We start from the raw sequence: 23,395 nt of genomic DNA, 5'->3' as shown, positions 1-23,395 counted from the left end.
CTCAGCCAAAAGATTAAAAAAAAAAAAAAAGTAACAAACGGTAAGGGATCAAATTGATTAGTTGACAAAGTGAATTCCTCTTGTTTCTCTTTTAGATATTGAATTATATTATAAATTTAATTATTGACAATTAAAATGATTTCATTTTAATAAACCTATAAATTAATTTCAATTCAAAGAGTTTCAGACATGTATTCTATTATTAAAATTTGGGCGTGTATAAGATGAAATTTATAAGCTACTACGTATTTCATTTTCTTTCTTTCTTTTTTAATTTTTTAATAATAAAGAGTGTATTTCCAATTAAAGAAAATCATCTATTGAAATTTCTCCAAGGGAACTTACCTTTTGTCTTTACAGAAGATTATATTTTATTCAAGTACTTCCACCATTATAAATAGAGGCATGGACTGAGTGTCATAAGTTTCTTATCTCCCACCATTCCCATTTCTTATCTCTCTCATACGCAAAACAGTGCTTTGTAACCTTATAGTTTTATGGGCAGAAAATCCCTATCATTTCTCTGTTCATCTTTTCTCAGAGTCGTCTATCAACCAAAGTCCTCTTTTCACTCTTCCTCCTCCTCCTATCAACAGAAAGCTTAGCATTTTAGTCACCAGAGGGAGGTTTTTTTTCACACTTAGATCCTTTGTTACGCCTAAACTTCTCTAAATGGATCGCATCTTCACCAGTTCTGCTCTTCACATCACTCTCATTTTGCTCACAATCTGCAAAGGTACTATTTGAAAACCACTGATCATGCTAATTCTGATTTTCTTCTTCTTTCCTTGGATTTTTGTAGCTTGAAAATGTGTTTTAAATAATATGGACATGCACATTTGTTACAGGGCTATCAGGGGCTACATTTACATTCATAAACAGATGTGGCTACACAGTGTGGCCAGGCATTCTATCCAATGCAGGCAGCACTCCATTGGAAAGCACAGGATTTGAACTTCCACAAGGTGGATCACGATCCTTCCAGGCACCTCCAAATTGGTCAGGTCGGTTCTGGGGCAGAACGGGTTGCACATTTGACCCAAATACCGGTCAGGGTACCTGCCTAACAGGTGATTGCAGCTCAAACCAAATTGAATGCAATGGTAAAAATGCAAACCCACCAGCCACTCTAGCAGAATTCACAGTCGGATCAGGTGTACTGGATTTTTACGATGTTAGTTTAGTTGACGGATACAATCTACCCATGATCGTCGAACCGAATGGCGGGTCAGGTAGTTGCTTGTCGACCGGGTGTGTAACAGATATGAACCAGCAATGCCCAACTGAATTACGGGCCGATTCAGGGCAGGCCTGTAAGAGTGCATGTGAAGCCTTTGGGAGTCCAGAGTACTGTTGCAGCGGCGCGTATGGATCACCGGACACATGTAAGCCGTCGGTTTATTCAGAGATGTTTAAGGCCGCGTGTCCGAGATCATATAGCTATGCTTATGATGATGCCACTAGCACATTTACATGTACAGGAGCAGATTATGTTATCACATTCTGCCCTTCATTAACAAGGTAAGGATTGTATGCTCCTGTTTTATTTTTCACTTTATTCTGTATCTATTTTATATTAGCTTGTGGCATACGGATAGGAAATTGCCGTGGCAGGCAGGCATTAGATTAATTGGCACATGATCTGTAAATTGAAAGGGGAAAAGTCTCTATTTTTTGAGGTTCTGTGAGAGGAAAACACTATTTATATAATATGTTTTCAAGCTTTAATCTTGGAGTTAAATTCTGATTATTTTTTTTTATTTTCATTCCACAGTCAAAAATCTGCAAGAGGCAATTCTCCACCAGCAAGCACAACAAATGGGTCTGAGACAGTATCGGGCGATGGGCCAGTAGGAATGGACACTTCATGGCTGCCAAACTTTCTCAGTGGGGACTCGCCAAATGCCCTATCTTGTTCTGTTTGGCAATTTACCTTGATTCTTTCTACAATTTCCTGTCTTCTCCTCTCTTTGGTTCATTAATAGCCTCAATTTTGGACAAAAGCACATAGAACTTAAGTGGTCGCTCGAAACTCGTTTTGCATTGGATGAAAGGGCTGATTAAATCCAGATTGTAAAGTCAATTTTCCAGACTGCATGTATAGAAAGTTTAAATATTTCCTTTTTCTTTGCAAGGAAGAATAACACACACACACACACACACACACATATGTTGTATTTTTTTCACCTTTTACTATAGAGTAAGAACCATTTGTGATCTAAAGCAATGAATTAGAAAGGAAGACACTTTCGAGATCGGCAAAATCATTATTCTAATTGATTTTGATGGCATTCGAAAGAAAGTTGTTTGCTTTACTGTGAATCTTGAGAACATGTTTGGTGAGAACCACCTAAAGGAAGCCCACTTTGCTGGAATTGCAAGCTTGGTAGATTTTTCATGATTTTGGCTACGATATGAGAAGTGTAATGATGCTGTCTACAAAAGGGCTATGCACCTATCATTTCCTTAAATCCATGAGACTAATCTTTGTTTCTTTGTCGACAGTGACCACAAATCAAGTGATCAACAACAAAATTAGACGAACTTTCGAAATCTATGCATGTTAAGTTGTTAGCCTTGCAAATCTAGTTTCCATTCTAAAAAGCCCCCTCAGCTTTCTCCGAAGTGGGTAGAAGGAACATCAATACCTGTCCTAAGATTAAGATTTGGGCCATAAGATGTAGATGGCAGACACTTACATCTTGCTTTGAAGGAAATGACTAGTGCACTGTCAAATCAATTACCATATGCATGCATTACAGCCACAACCCAAACTGCTTAAAATGATTCCATTCTTGTAATTTGTTCGTGAAACTAGATGAGATAGATGATGTGAGATGTGATAGCTAGTAACATAAACAGTTTTTCTTGAACGACAAACTTCATGCAAATATAGTGATCTTCCCTGTGAAATTGGATTTTTGTGGTTCAGAGGCTCGGGAAAGCTTAAGACCTCAAATTCGTGCACTTGATAGGTTACTCTTACTTTAGCTTGAAGACCTCTATTCTATTCGATAGGCTTTGAATGGTGGGGATAGGAAAACCTGCATGAGTGCATGAGTGCAACTTTGACCTCCCCAAGCACTAGGAAAAGAAGAAACCTGTTCTGCCTATAGAAGGTATTTTCCCCAAATAGGATATGCTCTTTTTCAATGGAATGTACATTTTAATCCATCAGAAAGGACAAGGGTCCCAAATCCAAGTCCAATGGCTAGAAAATTTTAGGATTCGGTCCCTCCATGATCAGGAATAATATGTTGCAAAGATGGTGCAGTTGGCCATATGGTCCAATTTACCCACTGCCAAGTTTGTGGAGGCATTAGCGGCTTTAGTACTAACCAATTCTGCTTTGGAATTTCTTAGTTCTCAAGAACACATTACTGATCAAGATTTTCTGTCAGTGGGAAATCATCGAAGGCATCATCTGGAATTCGGATCCTCTTGTAATCATCGGCAAAGAAAGAAATGTGGAATTAAAGTTTGTATCTACTTTCTCAAGGGCCATGGCAGGAAACCTCACCAGAAAATTCTTTTTTACTCTGACAACCATAACGAAGACTCGAGGCCTTTTGCATAGTGATGAAGTGCGAGAACATTATCTAGACTCCATAATTAATGTTGAAGACAAATATAATTGAAGACTTGAGAGTTGTATAAAATGTAATTTCAGGAGAATCAAATCTTCTTCTTTGATCACTCTCTTGAATCATCATCCCTTTTGGAAGTGGGTTCATGATCAATATCAAGCCTTTTTTCCCACAATTTTGCAATGACTTGAAATATTAACACAAGAATCTTTACCCTCATGTTAAAAATTCTTTATATGAAAATCTTAACCATAGTTTAGGCGAGTTTGTGATCTACCTCAAAGGTTAGGAGAAAGGGAAAATTGAGGTTGGTGTCTGATTAGCATAAGATCAGATAATACCCTGCTGACCTACGTTCAAGTATCTTCAGTGCTTCGAGCTAGACGCACGAGATTACTTGTTTTTGGAGAGACACCCATGTCTATTATCTCTCAAAGATTTGAAGCTTAAAAGCTATCAAAATTAGAACTGAATCTAAAAGGATCCAACATCCTTGTTCAAGTCTAAACCTTTTCCCTATCTCTTGTGAGTCAATTTTACTTACGGCCAGTTTGGATTCACATTTCCTGGTAAATTGAATTTGCAGGTAAAAGCTGAAGGTAACAAATTCTTGCGACGTTCATTTATGGGCCTTAATCGACCAAAAACTTCAGACCCGGTACCCGTGCACGGACTATGAAACAGGAGGGGACCAAAATTCCATTTTTGCAGCTCATCAATAACTATGTGCTGAAAAGGTAAAATCTGTGTGTATACAATAGCTCTACGACCTACTATAAAGTTCGACTGTGAAAAATACATGAAGCAGTTCAGCTTCTCTAATAAACAGCATTACAGGAAAAAGGAATGCCTGAAAAAGGATGGAAATGGCACATTCTTTGGGCAATCTACAACTCATCCTTGACAGCAGAAGGTTCTGTATCCTCATCATCTCTTGTGGGTTCAGCTTCAGTGTTGGAAGTGGCTTCTTTTGTTTTAAGTTTCAACTTCTTCTACATCATCTTCCTCTTCAATGATTGCATCCGGACTGATGCTTAGGCTAGATTTCACAGAGCTGTAGATACGAGAGGCAAAATCTTTGGGATCGTTGAGCATGAAGCCACTCTCCATGAGTGCTGCTTGGTACATCAGTTGGGCAGTTCGCTTCACACTATCGTCCCGGGGAAAGAAATTACACATTAGTTATTAATGAAAGAAACAGAAATATTGCTCATAGACTGAAATTTTTTAACTGAGATGTGCAATAAAGACTTTCATAAATCATTCAGGACATGCTCCCATTAGCAAACTAGAGATGAAGGTGAGTGTGAAGATGATGACGGACCTAGTCGATTCCTTGAATACAGGGGAAAATACTGAAAATGTTACTGGTAATTGAAAATGCACGGTCCAATTTTCCCAAATCAATCCATAAGGATTCAAACCAACCTCTTAAACATGAAGATAAATATTCTAGTGAATTTGGTAATCAGTTCCTTGTTGCAATCAATAATCAGACAAGTTCCACGATTTATTTTCATGTCATTAACTACCACTACCATTACAGCTTTGAAATTCTGGAAGGTTTGCTTAGCCTCTAGACACCAGAAACAAACGCGGCAAATAGCACAAAATGGTTAACTAAAACATTATCCATCCAGCATATTAAAGACACTCACTTTCAAATTCTTGTCCTCCAAGTACTCTCCAGCTTCGTCTCTGATTTGCAATCTTATCTCAGTTCCACGTCCCAGAGGTTCATTCCAGGTATCCTCAGATATCGCTCACGCTCCATCAGCCTTAGATTCCCACACATACCTGAAATCCACAAACAACATGTATCCAGTCTTTCCGGCCCCAACATTCAAGAACACTTACAGCTTGTCTTCATTATGCTTGCTAGGGACTTCAACATAATCAGCAGCAAGATATACAGAGTAGAACCCAACCCCAAACTGTCCAATCAAATTAAGGTCCTCACTTGACTGCATTTTCTCCACAAATGCTGCATCAACAACACAGAAATTTACATATTTAACCCCCAAACACCAAAATTTACATTTCCACCTTCTGTTCAACGTATATACCTGAAGTTCCTGACTTGGCTATGGTACCCAAATTCTTGATCAAATCCTCCTTCATCATACCTATACCTCTGTCGCGAATCGAAAGAATTTTCTTTTCTTTATCCAACTTAATCTGCATTTTACCACACAAAAACACATAATTAAAACTTCAAATTAATCACAATTTCAACAATTCTACAAAATTAATTAACCACTAACCTGAATTTCAAGCTTGGCATTGTCTCCTTCACCCAAAACGTCTTCGTCCGTTAGCGACAGAAACCTTATTTTATCAAGCGCCTGAAATTCACACAATTTTTTAAATTTAAATCCAATTCTTCGCAAAAACAATATAATTAGGTAAAAAAATTAATGAATGCTCACATCAGATGCATTGGAAATCAACTCTCTGAGGAAAATACTTTGTTGCTGTAAAGAGAGTTGATAAGAATATCCATAAGCCGAGACACCGATTCCCTGAACCAGTTCGGTGGCAAATACGTTATTTAAGAAAGAACGGAAGGAAAAAAAAGAGAAGGATAGGGCGCCGAGTTTCTCGTCTACATTGGGAGGGTCAACGAGGAAATCAGAATCATCCTCTGCTTTTAGATACGTTAGAAATATCTGTATATACACGTGGCTTTGATTTATTGGTGATTGAGTCGTAAGTTAACCTGGGGGGAAGAAACTGCCAGGTCGGACCCACTTGATGAATTGAGAAATGAGTGTGGTTGACCGCTCGGGTTGGCTCAGAATTGCAATGGTGGGTGATTGGACAGGGTGTGACGTGGCAATCGGATGTTTGAACGTGGCAGAATGTTAGTGGGTATTATTCTTGACTCGACGTGGAGAGTGGAGCACGAGAGTCTAGCTTGCTCTGTAGACATGTTTGGTTGGCAGGATGATGACAGTTCAATCGCGGATAACTTTCTGGACGACCAAGGAAGGAAATAACAGGAGTGCTGTCAATTAAGGGTGATTCAATGATCTCCAGGAGAAGCCCACAGAGCTAATGACGCCAGGGCATAAATGAGCCGGGCATCACGTGACAAGCTTTCAACGAGAGTCTCGATGACCCGAAAGTTCAACACTGCATAACCGAGACTGATCAGAGTCCAAGTTATCTAGGCCCGGCCCTTTCCTTTACACTATTATGTACATTTTGTTTTCAAAGAAACAATTATCTGCGCATCAATTTAAAATGGAAAAGAGGTCCAAAACCCCCAAAAGGAAAGCAGAGTAAAAAAAAAAAAAAGGATCCGTTTCTTTCATGATAATTGTAATTATAACTCATTTTGAATGGGTTAAGGTTTAGATTAGTCCATATTTAAAAAAAAAAAAAAAAAAGTGATTCAGTCACTTACCCTAATAAAACTTGACTTTCAATTTATTAATTTTAAAAAATATTAGAATCAACTCGAATTGACCCTACTAACCTGTATCTTGCAAGGTGTTTGAAATAGCTTTTGTTTTTGTTTTTAGATATTTTTTAAAAGTGTATTTTTACTTGAAAATGTATTAAATCGATATTTTTTTAGTGTTTTGTGATGATTTTGATATGTTATGTTAAAAAAAATTAAAAAAATTAAATTTAATACATTTTAAAGCGATAATTATTTTAAAAAGTACATTGCACTACATCCTCACACAACCCGCAAACTCCGGGACTGAATTTTACAAATGTAATGTTAACAAGGCAGTACAATTCCAGCATTTATATTGGATTCGGTTATTAGAATTAGGTGGAAACAAAGACAGCAATAATTGGTGGTTAGGTTTTTGCCAATTTTGAATACATGTTAAACCATCAAACACGCCTCTAACTATACCAGAAGAATATTGGGGATGCCCTCTTTAATCACCAATCCAATCACACAAGTTTTACGAGATTGCCATCCTTACAGTTTACACGTCCTCTAGACGGCACACTCGTTCAGACTGCCCAATAATGCTTGATAAAAGTCGTCAAGAAACTTCACATATGAATTACAGTTTTCATTGGTCGGTCAATAGAAAAAAAAACTGTTGGTTTTTGGTTGGTTTTCATGGCCTCCAGCTACTTTTTATTGCTAAAAACTATTCTCTAGTTGTGTTGATGGCAATATTATAGCTGGCTCCCACCACCACACATTCATGGGTGACCAGCGGCTACACTTGCAAGAAGAGATTGTGTTATTGGTTGAGAATTTTGGTCTGGTTAGGCACGGCGACTCTCGGCTCTGAGTGGCTCATGGAAACTCGAAGAAATGTATATTAGAAGAGCATGCTGATTGGACCGGGGGCGTCACCAGTGAACCTTTGGCAGGAAACACAAGTTAGAAAAAAACTTTTTTCTCTTTTGTTTTCTTGCATCATCGATGCTAATCACATCAATCTTCGGCAGTTTAAAGAGATGGTGTGGCTACTGGCGGAGCTAAGATTCTTGCAGATAATGTACTCTTTTCGGCAACAATACGGTAGCGTATAGGGCCAGAGTACATTGAATGATTTTTCTTTTCCTCTTAATAATCTTGGATTAATCGAGCTATGAGCATAAAGTCCAGCGACAAACGTTGCAACTAAAATATTAAAAGGTAATTACCATTTCATCTATAATCTTAAGCTAGACCCATTTTTACGGGTTGACTTGGTGATTTATGACTCGAGCTTAATTTGGATGGTTGTTGTTTTAATTGTGTTTGAGATTTAACCTAATTAAATTTGAATTAACCTTGCATATTAGTTCATGACCACCGAATCAATTTTATTCTTTAAATTTTTTATCCAAAACAATGTTATTTGAGTTTTTTTTAATTAAAAAAAATATATTTTTTCAGCTAATATTATGTTTTTGCTTGTCAGATACCAAATAATAATTGACACCGCTTGTGTATTAAATTGAAATTCTCTGCGCCCTCTTGTTAGATAACAACATAACTCCTTTGAAGTGGCCATCGGCCGTATTTACTCGGTCCATTAGCAGTTAGACAGAACGTCCCTGTCATGGCAATACCCTCATCTACCACGACGTCGTTGTCAAAAAGAATAATCAAAGCCTTGAATCTACTGCTATTACTATTAAAAACACTAAAATAAAATAGTCGCAAAGGTTTCTCCATCTCGAAGGAAGGAAATGCACGTGGTACTATCTCTTTGGTTACTTTCGAATCGGCGTATGCATGACAAAAATATGATACCTCCCAACTTTCACTTCCAAGAGCCAGAAGATAAGCTCAACATAAACCAGTCCATTCCTCAGTCCCTCTCTTTTCCGTGGTATCATCTACCCCTCGACCGACATTCCCAACTAAAAACCCACCTCCGTTTCCATTTGCTGTTTCCACCTTGTTTACACACCCTCCTTTCCCTGATAGATTTACGAGCAATTGTGCAGAGTCTTTTTATGGCGCTGTCTGATGCGGTGATAGGGAATCTTACGACGATCTACGTGGCGGTGATAGCGGGAATTAAGGCTTACGGGCTGGTCTGTGGAAGGAGCTTCAGTGGTGTATTCGTGCTGATTGTGTCTACTGCTGTTGTGGGTTTAATCTTGATTGGGACGCTGACGTGGGATATTTCTCGTAAAGCCATGTATGCGATTTCACAGGATCGTGTCAATAATGTTCATGAGATGTGCAAAGGCGGTATTTGCTGGCACGGTGTCGCTGTCCGGTCGCCCGCTTCTCAGGTTCGGTTTAGACTCCCTCAGCGCTAGCAGCTATGTCAAGCAATACGGGCTTTTCTGTAAAAGGGCAAAAACAGTAAAAGACAAATAAGGAGGAGGAGAATAAAGAGGGGGGTTTGAAAAATGTTAGGTAGAGACTTTTTTTCTTGGTTTTTGGTGTGTTTAGTTGGGGATTGTGGAGCTTTTTCCATGAAAAGGCGTGAGCCACAAGGTGTTTGTTTGTTTGCCTGAGGGGGAAGGGAAATACAAGAATGTGCATAGATAATTTAAACAAGTGATGAGTATTTTTATTTTTGTGTATAAATAAAAATGTCTCGTGCTTTTCTTTTCTTGTAACTGTTTCAAGCTTTGCTACGTCAGCTATCTTTTAGCTGTTGAATATAGCTGGAAAGCCTGAGATGGAGGTTGATAGATTGAACGCTGCAAAAACAGGGGAAAGGGCAGTGATAGTACGTTTGAACTTTAACTGCTTCAAATTTCAGTCCAAAATTGGATCCACGGCTGAAATGAAATGGAGGCTGCTACTAGACAACAGCAAAACCAAGGGAATTGTCCAGCTGTCAAACAGTGGGCAGGTTTGGAGTGAGTTTCCAAGAACAGAGCTTTGCTGGATTTTCTTTGGCGTCTCAATTTTGGTTTTTTTTTTTTAAAAAAATAAGCACCCGGAGACATTTAATAAATGCTATATTATAGAATTGCAGTATTAAATAAAATTTAAATTTAAATCGAAACACAAACATGGACGCAATGCAGTCTCTCTCAAACCGATAGACGTTATCATTTTCTTTCTAAAAAAATTCACTAAACATTTTCATTTTACTCCTAAAAAAACCAACAATCAAACTCACTGGACTACAGCTATGGAAGTATCCTCTAATTTACATAGATGCACATGTAATTACAAATGAAAAGTATATAGTATATGATTTGATCGATGAATATCACATATGGGATTGTTTCTTCGAATTTCAAACAGATTTCTCTGTATATATATATTTTCAAGTCGAGTCGTTTCTTCGAATCGCAAGCAAGTTTCTCTATCTGTATACATGTAGTATGAACAATATGCCAATCAGATTTAAAATCTCATTAGTAATAAGATATTTTCTAAAGTAAATTTGTTTTTCAAAGGGTTTTGGAGTGAATTTCTTTGTTGTTAAAAAAATACAAAAAAAAAAACGTGTGTTCTCTTTGTTCTCAGTATCTCCACCTCTCTTCCTCGTACAAACAACTCAATTATCTGGCATCAAAAAGCTCAAAACTAATAAGGTTTGGTTCAAGCCTCGTCATACAATTAGTTGATTTAATTCAGAAAACGAGTGACAATTAGGCTCTAACTCCAAACCTCGCTGTTATCGTCCAAAGGATTTGCAAAGCAAAAACGATTTCTGGTTTTAAAAAAGCACGCATAATCTTATTCCGGAGAGAAGGCACGAAATCTCATTCTCAATGTCCTATACATCTGGGCTCACCCGAGAAGGCCGGTAACATGGGCCTCTTAGTCCAAGAAAATCTTAAATGGGCCCCTTAATAGTAACATTGACCCGTGCATAAGCTCCTCCTTATCTGATAGTTATAATAACAATGCTTAAGCCACTTCAAAAAGCCCATAATCTTCAATTTGGGCCTCAATAGACTGTCCACGCAAGAAATTGAGCTCTATTGCCTCTCTGAACAAATTTTCAAAGCAGCCAGCACAAACCTCCCTGCCTCTTCTCACTCCAACTCAATGGCTCCAAGCTTCATCTTTGAGCCTCCCAGAGAAGAAGAAGTTGAGCTATCAGAAGCAGAAGGGCAAGAAGAGGAAGAAAAGGAAGCATCAGAAGACGAAGGAGGAGGAGGAGAGAAGCCTTTAAATCAGCGGCAGAAGCAGTCGCCATGGGATTTTGCTTCCTACTCCTAATCCGTCGCCGAAGAACACGCTCGTCGAAGCACCACTTCCATCGATGAGAAAATCTCCAGAGCTCGCTAACAACTCTCCACTCCTATAACTAACCACACAGACGTACGACGCTAGTTCCTCGGATTCCGAACCAGATAAACAAGTAACTACAATAATGTTATAACTCTGGGGATAGTACAGTGCCTAGCTTGGTATTTTTAGATTTTAAGTTGCCTCTCAGACTGATTAATGGTTATATTCTGCAGGCTTTGGAACTTTTCAGGAAGCAGCGAGTTGATTTTTGATTGCCCGAGTGAGTGGAAGCATAAAACTTAGTAACTTACACAATCCTTTTTATAGAGTAAATTTGCTTTGTCACATCAATATCACCTGCTTGGCCCTTTTCTAGTCTTGTCTTGTTAATTCAAGGGTTTCTTTGTGCCGGGGTGTTCAAGAAATGGAAGCTAAGAATTCTGAATGATTTCCATATATTTTTCATTCGTCGGGACTTGGGAGCATTCAACCTTTATGTTCACATTTTACTCTTTTGCTCACCTCTCCTTTTTTCCTCTTCTTTTTTCTGCTATAGATTTGGAAGTTGGATAATGTAGTTTACGTACCTTTTTTACATTTTCTTTCCTTTTTTAGGGACTTGATATCGCTGGTGTTCAGACAGTTATTAACTGAACTATTTCTTGATGGTGACACGCCATCAGTTTTTTATCTGAATATTCTTTCATCGTGCTACATTTGAATGTTGTTTCTGGGTTGTTGAGTGTGCTCACTGCTTTGTGGTATCTCACATCTCTTTGTTTTTCTGTGCAGTTACATTCATAGAGTGGGTGTGCTGCGAGGGCCGGTAGAGAAGGATATATGATGGGTACACCACACTGAGATATTGTTCATGCACTTATATAGTTATGAACAAGAGATTGAATTTTAGATTATGTTATTGGTTTAATTCATTTAAATTTTTAGTACTTGAGTTTTATTAATTAATTTTTATTTATTAGGTTTGATTTAATTATTATTAAAAATCTTATTTAGTGGGCTATAAACCCATTTAGTTATTCTAATTAGAGTTTTAGTATTTATATCCTATATTTTTAAATGTTAAAAAATATTTTATTAATTGAATAAAATTTACACAGTTGTAAGACTTTTTAAACATCCATTTTTTTTTCTTGCTTTTTTCTTCTCTTTCTTTACTTTTAATTCTTAACTTCTTTTTCTAAAAGCTATTTTTCATGTTTTAATTTTTTTTCATTGTTCTGCATCAAATTTGGTATCAGAAATGGTATTTTAATTGTTCTTACAATTAAATGATTTATGAACTTATTTAAATTAATTGACATTCAAAGTTAAACAATCATATTCAGACTATACTTGGATTACCAAAAAGACGTCACAATAACTTGATCATGATCTTTGAAAGTATTATTAGAGTTGCCTTGAATTATACTCGATGAAGTTGAGTTTCTCAACCTGGGAGAATTGGTGAGGACATTAAGCTCAAAATATTGTTTATGCACTTATATGATCATAATCGATAAAGGGTAGTCAAAACTATTGAAAAATTGAGCTTTAAATTATGATTTTGGTTTAATTTATTTGAATTTTTAGTTGAGATTTATTAATTATGTTTTATTTATTATATTTATTTTGATTATTATTGATTATTTTATTTAGTAATTTATAATTAGAATTTTAGTATTTATACCGTATTTCTTTTTCCATCTAGATAATTCTCACTTTCCTGGCCTACGTCACCCCAAAGAGAGATAAACCATCTACATCTGCCTCTTGTCTTATATATTGTTAATTTTGAGCCATTAATTTAGCATATTAATTCTTTTTTGGCTACTGCATCCACTCTTTCAAGGAATACTGATACTAATACATTCCTTCCTATTGTTTAAATTCATGATGGCTTTCTAGGAGAAACCATGTACATTTTCAGCACCAAAACCCTAAGAAAATGTTTTCAGAACCGTGAAGATGTCAGATACAGTGGTTGTCTTGAATTTCTTGCGTTTTAAAATTTAAACCTACCTCTTAGGTATCACAATAGTTTGGCTGAGTGGATTGTGTTGCATCTGATAGAATATTGAATGTATTCCTAAAACAATAGGAAGGAATGTATTAAAATGTATTTATGGCTTCTGGACTAAAGTATCACCATTTAAATCTACTCGAAAGAAACACACTGTTGCACTCATGGATGAGTAGATCTTGTTTCTAGCTTTTATAGGCTCTTCATGTTCAATTTTGTTATATTATGATAGCTGATCCGTCAGTATTTGCTAAATATTTTGTCATAAACATTATGTGTGGATGCTTTCAGTTGAAGGCCATATTCCACATGATCCCACTGAAGTGTGTTTTTGAAAGGAGAATTTGGAGATAGTCTTACTCTTCATTATTTCTGCATGAAGTTTCTAATGTTAAAACTAGAAGTTTCACCCATGTGGTTGTTGAATATGACTCGCCCAGAGTTGTCTGTATCGTTGAAGAGCTGTATCGTTGCAGAGCAATCGGTTATTAAGTGTTCTAAGATAATTGAGAAATGGAAAATCAAGTGGCTGACATTCATTAAAAGGAGAGGTCTTGATGGAATTCTGTTCTCATAGTTCTTTTAGCTAAAAAAATTTCTTGTTTTGTGCTGATGTTGTCAATGTTCAATTACTGCAGGGAAGAGAGAGCTCTAAGAAAAGCTGAGACGGAGGCAACCAAGGTATAGCGCTTCTCCATCTAGACTGCTTATCTGTTGATCTTGTCAGAGATATAATGCACTTACTCTATTGTCCATAGTGATAACTTGTCTTCTGTTTTTGGTTTTTAATTTCTATTTTTTGGCCATCGCATTGCATTGAAGGTCATTACTATCTGTCTAGAATTATTTTGTGGCTTTGGAAGCTGTTAACTTGGGAAAGCTCTAAAGTGAGTTCATGCACTCTTACTGTGTTTATTGCAGGCAGAAAATATGATTGCGTATAAGGATGAAATCTTTTCAAGTCCCAAAAGGACCTGGTTTGTAACAGAGAGAGAGAGAGAAAATGCTAGCAGCAAAGGTGATTTCTATACTGTGGTGGTTGTTTATGTTATGCCTTGTACTTTCAAAGACATATCAGTCCCAGTCGTAATTTGGAATTTGAATTTGTTTTTCTGGCCATTGAAAAGTGCCAGTACCATAGCCATCTAGAAAATGCTGATAAAGAATGCTAGGATTTATCCACTGTCATGCGCCAAGGAACCCCGAGTAATGCATTAAGTTTATCCTCTTGCTCCTTTCTATAATTTTACACGTGAAGGGGATAAGAATCATGTGAAGATGGTTTTTATGTTAGAGGAAGCATGCTTCCTAAGAAATAATGCTTTTCTTCTTTACAAATGGAATACTCACAACCTGAGTTATTTTCTCTTGTATTAAATGATTTTCCTCTTTCAGTTCAACTTTCAGGACTTTATATTAAGCAATACAAGTTTAAGGTTAGTTTCTCCTACTAATCAAACGGTGTGTACACTTGCATGCAGCAGTCATCGGTTAGGCTCTGGAAATGAGGTGATGAGTGCCCAGCAAGCTGAAGACCTTAAAATGAAGGAAAAGAGGAAGCGAGAGCGTGAGGTGATTGTTTTTCTGCAATTTAATGTTACCATTTTCTGATTGAAAAGATTTGCTCTTCCAAACAAACCTAATATCTGTTGAACAGAAAGATTTACCATGTAAAAAGCGTCGAAAACTACAAGCAGGCAGAGAGATGCTAGAGGATGAAGATCTAACTGAGAAACCAGAAGTACGTGTCCCCTCCTTTTCTGTGTGCAGAAATCGTGCATGCATATAATCTTATTATGTTGTCTTTGGCACTAGTTATTTTGAACAGACTAATATCAAATCATAAAGTAGACAAACGCTTCAGCTATGGTTCTCAAAGATGTATATGTGGCAGGATTCGATTTGGCATTTTGTATGTCCATGTATCTTGTGCTTTTCAGGTTTCATAGATCATCAAACCAGGCCAACTATTGCAGTGCTAAAGTTTTGTTATGTGCAGAGGTTTCTTTCATGCTCCTTTCAAAGTGAAATGAGTTGCTTGTATCGCAATGCAGGGAAGTGGAAAAAATAAGAAGGAAAATACTGGACTATCATTAGTCGATCTGGGTTACCGTCGGGTGAAAGCAGCAGAGGCTGTGAAGAAGGCATTGGATGCTGGCAAGATTGTGCAGAAGAAGGCTGGTAAGAAATCAAAGCCGCCTCCTGAAAGAACTCAATCAAGGACAGAAGAAATGCGGGAGCTGTTCCAGAGGGACATGAGTGAGAGAAAGCAGAAGAGAATGGAACAAGAAACAGGAAGTCCAAGAATTCATTTAAGAGCAAATCAAGGTACAAATCAGCTTGATATATCTCCTTGTCTCGGTACTTGTTTTTCTAGATCCTTTACGTACTGTTTTATGGCATAGAACCAAAGCTGCAAGAGGCATATCTCTATCAGCACAGGCTACATAAATAGCAGTGGTCTTGGCTTAGTCATTGCTACCAGTCAACCGCGGGCCTACTCACAAGTAGCTTATCACACATCATGGGTCCTATTACTGCATAAATTTTCTGTTTCTGACGTTATGAATGCCCTATGTATTCTTAGGATGGTGTAACCTGGATCTTTAGATTCCCAAAAATAAAATACACTACGATACCTGCATTGTCATACAGAGCATTATTACTGCAGCAGTGATCCTAGTGATAGATTTTTTATTTGTCACTCCCTGATGCCGGCAGAGATGCTTGTATTGCAAAAATCCTCTAAAAGTAGGCTAGCGCATATCTTTAGATGCTATAGATTTGTTTAGACAGGACATTCTGGAATAAGGTTCTAAGACTTTTTTAGTTACAAATATCAAAATAATATTCTTTTCAGAAGTTGCCGATTTTGACCATTCCAAGTACTGGAATGAGATACTCATTGATACCCATTTTCTCTTTTCAGGTATAAGCGGAGGTGGCCCTATCAAGTTTGCCATCAAATTATGTGGTCATTTACCTCGATAAATTATGAAGGTTCTATACTTTAGCTGTGCTGATTTTGGAGGAGAGGCAGGCAGATACTAACCGTTGATGGTGCGAAAGCAAAAGCATCCATACAAATGAAGTGTTCATCATCTCCCTTGATGTTTCAACTTACCATCCTGTATTTTCTTTTCCCAGTATCACTAGGTGACATCAAACCCTATTAACAAATGCTTTCCTGGGTTGATTTATAGATTGCAATATGCTGGCAGTTGGCCCACAGAGTTTTGATCTGTTATGCTGCCTTGTGGAAAAAAATGGTCTCTAGGCTCGCTGGCCTCTCCTGACTAGGGTTTAGTTTCTTGATTATTATTTCTGAGAAAAAATGTAACTCAACTTACCTTGTATGCTGGAATTGCGTGTTAGAAAAATATGTAAGCTACTACGAGCAGCAAGTCAAAAAGTTTTCTTGTCAGCAGAAACTGTCTTGTATTATCTGAGTTGTTTCTGTGGGTTCAGGAATTACAAGATATCAATGGTTTCATCATACCGCCACAGGTCCTGGAACGGTCTTCGCTGAGGATGGTAACTGCTAAATCCCTGTTTGGTTTTATGTTTTGAGAGTATTTTTAAAAAAAATTAATTTTTTTATTTGTTTTTTAAATTAATATTTTTATGGTATTTTTAGATTATTTTAATGTACTGATATTAAAAACAATTTTTTAAAAATAAAAAAAATATCATTTTAATATATTTAACAAAAATACACTTTAAAAAACAATCGGAATATACTTATCCTGTATCAAGGGTAGGACCTGAACTACGACATTCCTTTATCCGTAACCAAGCCTTGACATCTTGACAACCTTTGGCCTCGTCGGTCTTCTGTTTTTTAGCTCACAGGGTGTTGCTTGGCTCGATTAGTCATCAGAGGCAGCTAGTTTTGTTTTATCCAATATGCAAGAGCGCTGCAAATTCACCCCTCCACAACCCTTTTGTAGCTTTCAAGATCTCCGAAAAGGAATTTTAGTCGTTTACCAATCTGGGCCTCAGGCGGAACACAATATTCTTCAATAGAAAACAAGCAAAAATTGTAGCATTTGCTTCTGTTCATCAGGAAAGGAAAAACTTGAAAAAATAAGTTCGAAGACAAAGTTAGTTCCTTTAAATTTCTGTGCTATATGACGAAGATAAATTACAGCTACATGTACCAAGCTTCTATGATTGAAATTGCTTTCTTTGAAACACAGAAACGGGAAGAAACTAAACAAAACAAAAACAAATAAAAAACCTAATCTTCCTTTACTTTTCCTCCTTCGGCAATTAATCTCATGAATCATTTTACATTCACATTTGCCCCCAATTTTATTTTGCTTTCCTCACTTAGGCTAATCAGCTTACATCGGAGACTTAATCAAACTGGTTCCAATAGTGGGCACACTGACAATTTTGGAAGTTTCTATCTCCATGGGGGTTGCGGATGCTTATATTGTAAAGAGTAGGCAGGTTCCCACCCACTATCTGGTTCCTTCCTTTTCCCACCCACTCCAGAGCTTGAAGAAGGTTGTGAGCTGCCTTGGCCAGGCATGAACAGCTGGCGCAAACCACCCGTGCTTCCCCCATCCATTGCAAAACCAGAATTTAAGTCAAAGCTAGGCCGTGAGGGCCCAGCACCATTTAAACTCAGGGGTGCACCACTCATACTCATTATGAATGGTTGCTGGGAGTAAGGAGGAACAGATGGTGCAGAGCCCATTATTTGAGGCATGACAGGAGTTCCCCTTGAATCCATCATATAAGGGATGGAGCCAGCAGAACCATACATAGCTGAAGGAATGGATATGGCAGGTGCTGTTGGCAATGCACTGTACCCAAAAACAGGAGCATGAGTGTATGGCAGAGCGGGAACCATACCCAAAACACCTCCCATTCTTGCAAGATTAGCACCCATTACAGGTTCCAGAGGCTTGCTGTTTGGCAGGGACGGAGCCTGCGGAATGAAATCTTTTTTGTCAACTTCCGTTCGATTGCCCACTTCCACTCTAGTACCCATGATAGAAATAACAGGATCACCTAGTTTAGATCCTCCAAAAACACTTGCAGTTTGAGAGGACTTGCTATGATACAGCCCGTGATCCAAAGAGTCATTATGAAAGAAAGGTCTATCATTTAAATCAAAGTTCCTCAGAGAAGGCTGCATTGAAGAAGATGAAGAAGCAGGAGATGGACTACGATGGCCGTTCCATGGGTAAAATAGCTGTCCCTCCATTCTCAGATCAGTCAGTGAAGCATCACCATCATCACTGGTACGATTTAAATCCAGGTTGGGCCTCTCTGGTCTTCTCGAGCCCACTTCTAAAGAAGATTCCCCAGAATGGAAGCCTGATGAGACTGGAATTTGTCTTGATGAAATTAAATCCACGACCTTCTCCTCTCCACCCTCGGCCACATTGAGATCAATATCAAGGCACACCTGCCTTTGTTTTGAACAATTGCTGCTTCCCCCAGCCTCAACAGTCTCAACAGTCTTGTCCCCGTCAGAAGTCTTGCGTGGGGAAGCTGGACGAAAAGCACTAGTAGCTGCAGAACCTCTCCATCCAAGATTTCCCTCGAACTGCAAAGGAGCTGCAGGCGATCCAGAAGCTGCTGCAGGCCTTGAAGCCGAAACAATGGAAATCAGGGCGGGGGATGTATTCATAGGAAGAACCATATCATCGGAACAGCCTTCTTCATTCAAATCAAAATCACACAGGCCTTTCTCTGTATTAATTTCTGGTTCTTGAGCCACTTCAGTGACCAGAGAAGACTCCAGGTCATGCATGCCATTCTCTGCTTCGTTTTCCAGATTACTTGAATCAATTAAGCGCCCCTCTTGCTCAGCACACGTCTCAGAAGACTGATTCAGTCTAGTTGGCACATTTTCCGGAGGGATCTCAGTGGATAGGTCCCGCTCTCCATTTATGGAATCTGGGCTACCTGGCTGCTTAATACCACTTTCCAAGATTTTCTCAGAAGACGAGCTGCAGGATTGTTCTCTGTAATCTCCAACTTCTCTCTCCACTTCTTGAGCAACTTGTCGAGCAACTTCAAGAGCATCAACCATGCCATACTCAAGCTCAATATCAGATCTTCTTCTGCCAATCAAATCCGGACTACATTTATCTGTGGTTGGTTTAGAGAAATCAGAATTATCCTCAGCCCCGTCACTGCTATGTTCTCTATCATCATCACTAGCACCAACATCTTCCATCCGTGAAAATAGACTCCCAAACTTGTCAGGTTTTTCCAATGGGCTCTTGTTGCCAGCCAAGTGCTGTGGAGGGTCGGGAGAAAATTCACCATCTTCAGCACCGGAGTTAAATATAGGTGTTTGACATTGATCTCTATTCTCCGCTTCATCTGTCCCAATTTTTGATGTAGATACGGGTATTGCCACAACACTGGATCCACTTGTACTTGTACAGCAATTATCCTCTTTGGCATCAACATTATTTTGCAAAGCAGATTCTGACACAATTTCCTCAGCAATTGCAGCAACATTGCTAGAGGAAATAGCTCCAGGTTCCACTTTGCTAGAAGAGGCTGATTTGTCAGTGAGCATCTTTGGAGCTTCTGAATCTGGCTCAGTGGAAACATTCTCTTCCACAGCACTACTTACTGGGGACTTTTCTTTCAGTGACAGGCTTTCTTGATCAGATTTTGACACAACAGAGGTGTTAAGAGGATCTAATGATCTATCCACAGCAGCAGTAAGAGGAACTTGCGTTCTATCCTCCAAATTTCTATGGTCTAAAATTTGATGATCACAATCATTAGTTTGGATCTGTACATCCTGCACGCTTTCTGCTTGAAGACAATTTGAGTTTCTTGATTGCAAACTTTCATCCCCAGTTCGTTCTGCAGCGTTATTTTCTACATCAGCACTTCCATTTGAAAGAGGAACTTTGACAGCAACACATTCAGTTTTTCCAGTCTCACTGTCATTCATTCTAACGTCATCAAATGCCCCAACACTCTGAACATCATGGTGAATTGCATCACTAACCTCACCAGGCTTCCAGCTATCAAACAATGCCCTTGCCCTATCCTGAACCCGAGAACTACTGTGGTCAAGAAGATTATTGACAGTGCCCCAGACCCCTGAAGAAATGGACCTCTCCTTGTCTATTTGCAGCTTTTCCAGAGCCCTTAATAATGCAGTAATTGACTCTTCTACAGAGCCTTCATTTGTTTCATTACTGAACTTCTGAGCAATCGTTAACCATCTATCAATAAACAATAGTCCATTTAAGTTAACAAAAAGATCAAGACAATCTTTATTCTCTGTAGCAGCAATTGTGCTTGCAACAGCAGCCCATTGCCTGGTTGAATCTCCAACATTATTCAAAACACCATGTTTCTCTTTCTGCATTACAGCAACCAACTCATGGACTCGTGAAGGGGCTGTGAGCCCATCCTTCATCTCAGTCAGGGTAAAGAAATCTTCAAGTGTCATACTGATTTAAATGTACCTCCAAGCATTGAAGAAGTCCTTGTGGCTTAATAATCTGCTCTTTTCTATCAAGAACCACAGTGGCTTTCAGAACTATTTACAGGACACCCTGCGGAAGGGACAAAATAGAATCTCTAAGTGGACAGCTTGAGACAGTATATATTAGCTGAAAAACACCTATTATATCTAAGCTTGGAAGTCATTAAAAAACATGTGCTCGGAAACTAAACAAAGACCAACTAAAACCACATAACAGCATGAGATGGACCAATTCATTCATTACAGGGTATATGGTCTCAGTAGAAACCAGAATAAATATATAATATAAATTGAAGAACATTAAGAGAGTGAGTCAAGGTTATCCCTTGGCACAGAATACTCTTATTTTACAAAAAGAACAGAAGAAGAGATGTAGAAGAAACAGTAAACAAATTACCCATTAAGAACAACAAATGCAAAAAGGGAAGGTTAGTTGACCTTCCATGTTGAGTAAAATTTCCTTTATCAAATATAATCAATACTTGCCTCCTCTAACACAGTTTGCTAGGTACACTAGAGCTGCAGATCATAGATTGCATGGAATCTGACAAATTGTAGGCTGGTAATCATGGAACAAATAATGGAAAATGCATGGTGAATCATATAATTAGTTTGAATTTGGAACCTCGAACTGGGAGTTAGATATTGTTTTCTCAGAGGGGAATGGAACAGTTGACTGTTTTCATGCAGAATTAGGTAGGGCTGGGGGGCCTCTTTCTACTCTACGGCTTTTGTCTCTTCGAACACTAGGAAACTTACTTTGAAGCATCGGAGCATTAAGCAGAGAATGCAGAACGATTGTAAGGATCGGGCACCATTATCTTTTTTCATGGCACCCAAAAACAGCACAAAACCAAAGATAGCAGGAATTCTGGTGAGAAACTTTCTTTCACTCTTTTTATATCAAGAAACACATTCGTGGAATAAGCATTTTAACAAGATTCAAACATATAAAACACCAATGAATGACACCAAAGCATGCGCACATACTTTCATATGTCCTGGGCACAACCAGCTTTTAAAATGCCTAACCAAGAAAGTGATTGGATACACTATAATAACATCAACAAAAGTTGTTAATTCATTCTATATATAATATGCTGCAAGAATTCAATACATAACATACTTTACATTATGCTTGGTGTCTATCATCTCGACTAGCACATGTTATGTAAAGATTTTGTGAAGCATAACAGAAATACAGTTTCCGAGCCAGCATCACTGTACCAGATTTCTCTTATGTGCACGGATCAATCCATCAGTCCATGTTCAACACATACCAAAATCCCTTTATCAACACTCGTAACACAGACACTAAAAACATTTTCAATAGGAACACAAGTCAAAAACATTTTCAATAAGAACACGGGTCATAGAAGAACTGATCACACAAACCCAGCAATACCAATTGTACACAATACAAAGTAATCAGTCCACAAATTTGATGACATGCACCGACATAAAAACTATTCTAAAATTAACACTAACACTATCTAAAGATCAAAACTTTTTAATAGCACCCACCAATTATAGACCATTTCAATCCCACTAGACTCCTAATTAGAGAAAGGAACAGTAAAATGAAAACCCATCTATTAAAAAGGATAAACAAAACAAATTTCAAGGACAATCAACTCAAAACAATGAAGAAGAACTTACTTTTCCTTCAATTTCAGCAATTACATTTCAAAAACCCAGTAACATGAATAGAGAAATCAAACCCTAGAATTCAAAAACCATCCATGTAAGAAAGCAAGAGAAAAACCCTAGGTATTGTTTATTGCTTATTGTTAAAAGATATGGTGCAAATTACAAGAAATTTTGTGAACTGAATTAAGATTACCCTAATCAATGCTTGTATATGTGTAGTAATTAAATAACAATAAATCCCATGAATGGAAATAAATAAACAAATAAAAAAACTAAATCTCCAAAAAGAAACTAATATAAAGTTCATACCTTTATAATAAATCAATACGAAAACCCTAGCTGGGGAGTGAAACAGCGCCAGCGCTCGAAAACTTTTGTGTGGTTCTCTCTCTAAAGAAATCTCTCCTTTTCACCTTTTCTCTCTAAAACTGAAGTGTTCTGTCTGCGACTTTTAGGTTTCGAGCATAAAACCCTCGTATTGGTGTTCTCTTTGAGGTTCCCAGAGAGAGAAAAGAGAGCAGAGGGCAAAAGAGTTTGTTGTTCTTCGAGTTTGTGTTTTTTTTTTCTCTTTTTAGTTTAATTTCAAAAAAATATATAATTTAATTTTCTAGTCGGTTTTAGTTCGAAGTTGGGTAAATCCACGTGCGATGTGTGCGATCGAGCCGTTTGTTTTCGAGCCGGTTCGGTTTTAGTGACGAGGTAGCTTAGCTTGTCTGGTCAACCGGTGACGATGGATGCTTGGTTTTGCATGGAATGTCCTCTGTTTGTTGCCTTTTTCTAAGTCGACTGCTAACATTTTACGATTTGTTTTGCTTTTTTTTTATATATAGAGTCTGAGATATTGAAAAAAAAAATACAAACTGACTTTTTGCTGTTCAACAGCCAAGAGAAGCTGATAGCCGATCACTTTTTTAAAATTTTTGTTGGTTTATCCTTGAATTTGTATAGATTTTTAAGCATAATTAAATGCGTTGTTTTTTTTTTTAAAAAAAAAAGGAGTAAGATAAATATATGGGCATGATATAAAAAGCTGA

General features: G+C 37.8%; 4 protein-coding genes and 1 pseudogene across 4 annotated transcripts; 3 read left to right on the top strand and 2 right to left on the bottom strand.

Moving 5' to 3' along the window:
• The first annotated feature begins 421 nt into the window (after window positions 1–421).
• LOC7496919 (thaumatin-like protein 1) lies at window positions 422–2,127 on the top strand. Its single transcript, XM_002301930.4, has 3 exons — window positions 422–736; window positions 849–1,521; window positions 1,775–2,127. The coding sequence occupies exons 1-3, from the start codon at window positions 673–675 to the stop codon at window positions 1,980–1,982; spliced, it is 945 nt and encodes a 314-aa protein (XP_002301966.2). The 5' UTR covers window positions 422–672; the 3' UTR covers window positions 1,983–2,127.
• Window positions 2,128–4,275: 2,148 nt separating this feature from the next.
• Window positions 4,276–6,138, bottom strand: LOC112326668 (endoplasmin homolog; annotated as a pseudogene).
• Window positions 6,139–8,651: 2,513 nt separating this feature from the next.
• LOC7496918 (uncharacterized) lies at window positions 8,652–9,627 on the top strand. Its single transcript, XM_052450240.1, has one exon. The coding sequence runs from the start codon at window positions 8,745–8,747 to the stop codon at window positions 9,324–9,326; it is 582 nt and encodes a 193-aa protein (XP_052306200.1). The 5' UTR covers window positions 8,652–8,744; the 3' UTR covers window positions 9,327–9,627.
• A 4,600-nt stretch (window positions 9,628–14,227) lies between these two features.
• Window positions 14,228–16,716, top strand: LOC7496917 (DEAD-box ATP-dependent RNA helicase 28). Its single transcript, XM_024594362.2, has 4 exons — window positions 14,228–14,803; window positions 14,889–14,972; window positions 15,286–15,559; window positions 16,161–16,716. Exons 1-4 carry the CDS (start codon window positions 14,609–14,611, stop codon window positions 16,220–16,222), a joined length of 615 nt encoding a protein of 204 aa, XP_024450130.2. The 5' UTR covers window positions 14,228–14,608; the 3' UTR covers window positions 16,223–16,716.
• A 606-nt stretch (window positions 16,717–17,322) lies between these two features.
• LOC7496916 (uncharacterized) lies at window positions 17,323–22,936 on the bottom strand. Its single transcript, XM_002300662.4, has 2 exons — window positions 22,671–22,936; window positions 17,323–20,781 (listed from the first exon to the last, which is right to left on the bottom strand). Exon 2 carries the CDS (start codon window positions 20,673–20,675, stop codon window positions 17,640–17,642), a length of 3,036 nt encoding a protein of 1,011 aa, XP_002300698.1. The 5' UTR covers window positions 20,676–20,781; window positions 22,671–22,936; the 3' UTR covers window positions 17,323–17,639.
• Between the last annotated feature and the right edge of the window lie 459 nt (window positions 22,937–23,395).

The sequence above is a fragment of the Populus trichocarpa genome, chromosome 2, assembly GCF_000002775.5.
Source record: "Populus trichocarpa isolate Nisqually-1 chromosome 2, P.trichocarpa_v4.1, whole genome shotgun sequence".
Taxonomy (NCBI): Eukaryota; Viridiplantae; Streptophyta; class Magnoliopsida; order Malpighiales; family Salicaceae; genus Populus; species Populus trichocarpa.
This window is presented reverse-complemented; position numbering and strand designations above follow the sequence as displayed.

Bases quoted from the DNA above. Each gene is read 5' to 3' on its own strand.
- LOC7496919 (XM_002301930.4), top strand. From the start codon at position 673: ATGGATCGCATCTTCACCAGTTCTGCTCTTCACATCACTCTCATTTTG. The intron at 737-848 runs GTACTATTTGAA...CATTTGTTACAG, and splicing joins TTTGCTCACAATCTGCAAAG to GGCTATCAGGGGCTACATTT. The intron at 1,522-1,774 runs GTAAGGATTGTA...TTCATTCCACAG, and splicing joins TTCTGCCCTTCATTAACAAG to TCAAAAATCTGCAAGAGGCA.
- LOC7496918 (XM_052450240.1), top strand. From the start codon at position 8,745: ATGCACGTGGTACTATCTCTTTGGTTACTTTCGAATCGGCGTATGCAT.
- LOC7496917 (XM_024594362.2), top strand. From the start codon at position 14,609: ATGATTTTCCTCTTTCAGTTCAACTTTCAGGACTTTATATTAAGCAAT. The intron at 14,804-14,888 runs GTGATTGTTTTT...TCTGTTGAACAG, and splicing joins AGAGGAAGCGAGAGCGTGAG to AAAGATTTACCATGTAAAAA. The intron at 14,973-15,285 runs GTACGTGTCCCC...ATCGCAATGCAG, and splicing joins ATCTAACTGAGAAACCAGAA to GGAAGTGGAAAAAATAAGAA.
- LOC7496916 (XM_002300662.4), bottom strand. From the start codon at position 20,675: ATGACACTTGAAGATTTCTTTACCCTGACTGAGATGAAGGATGGGCTC.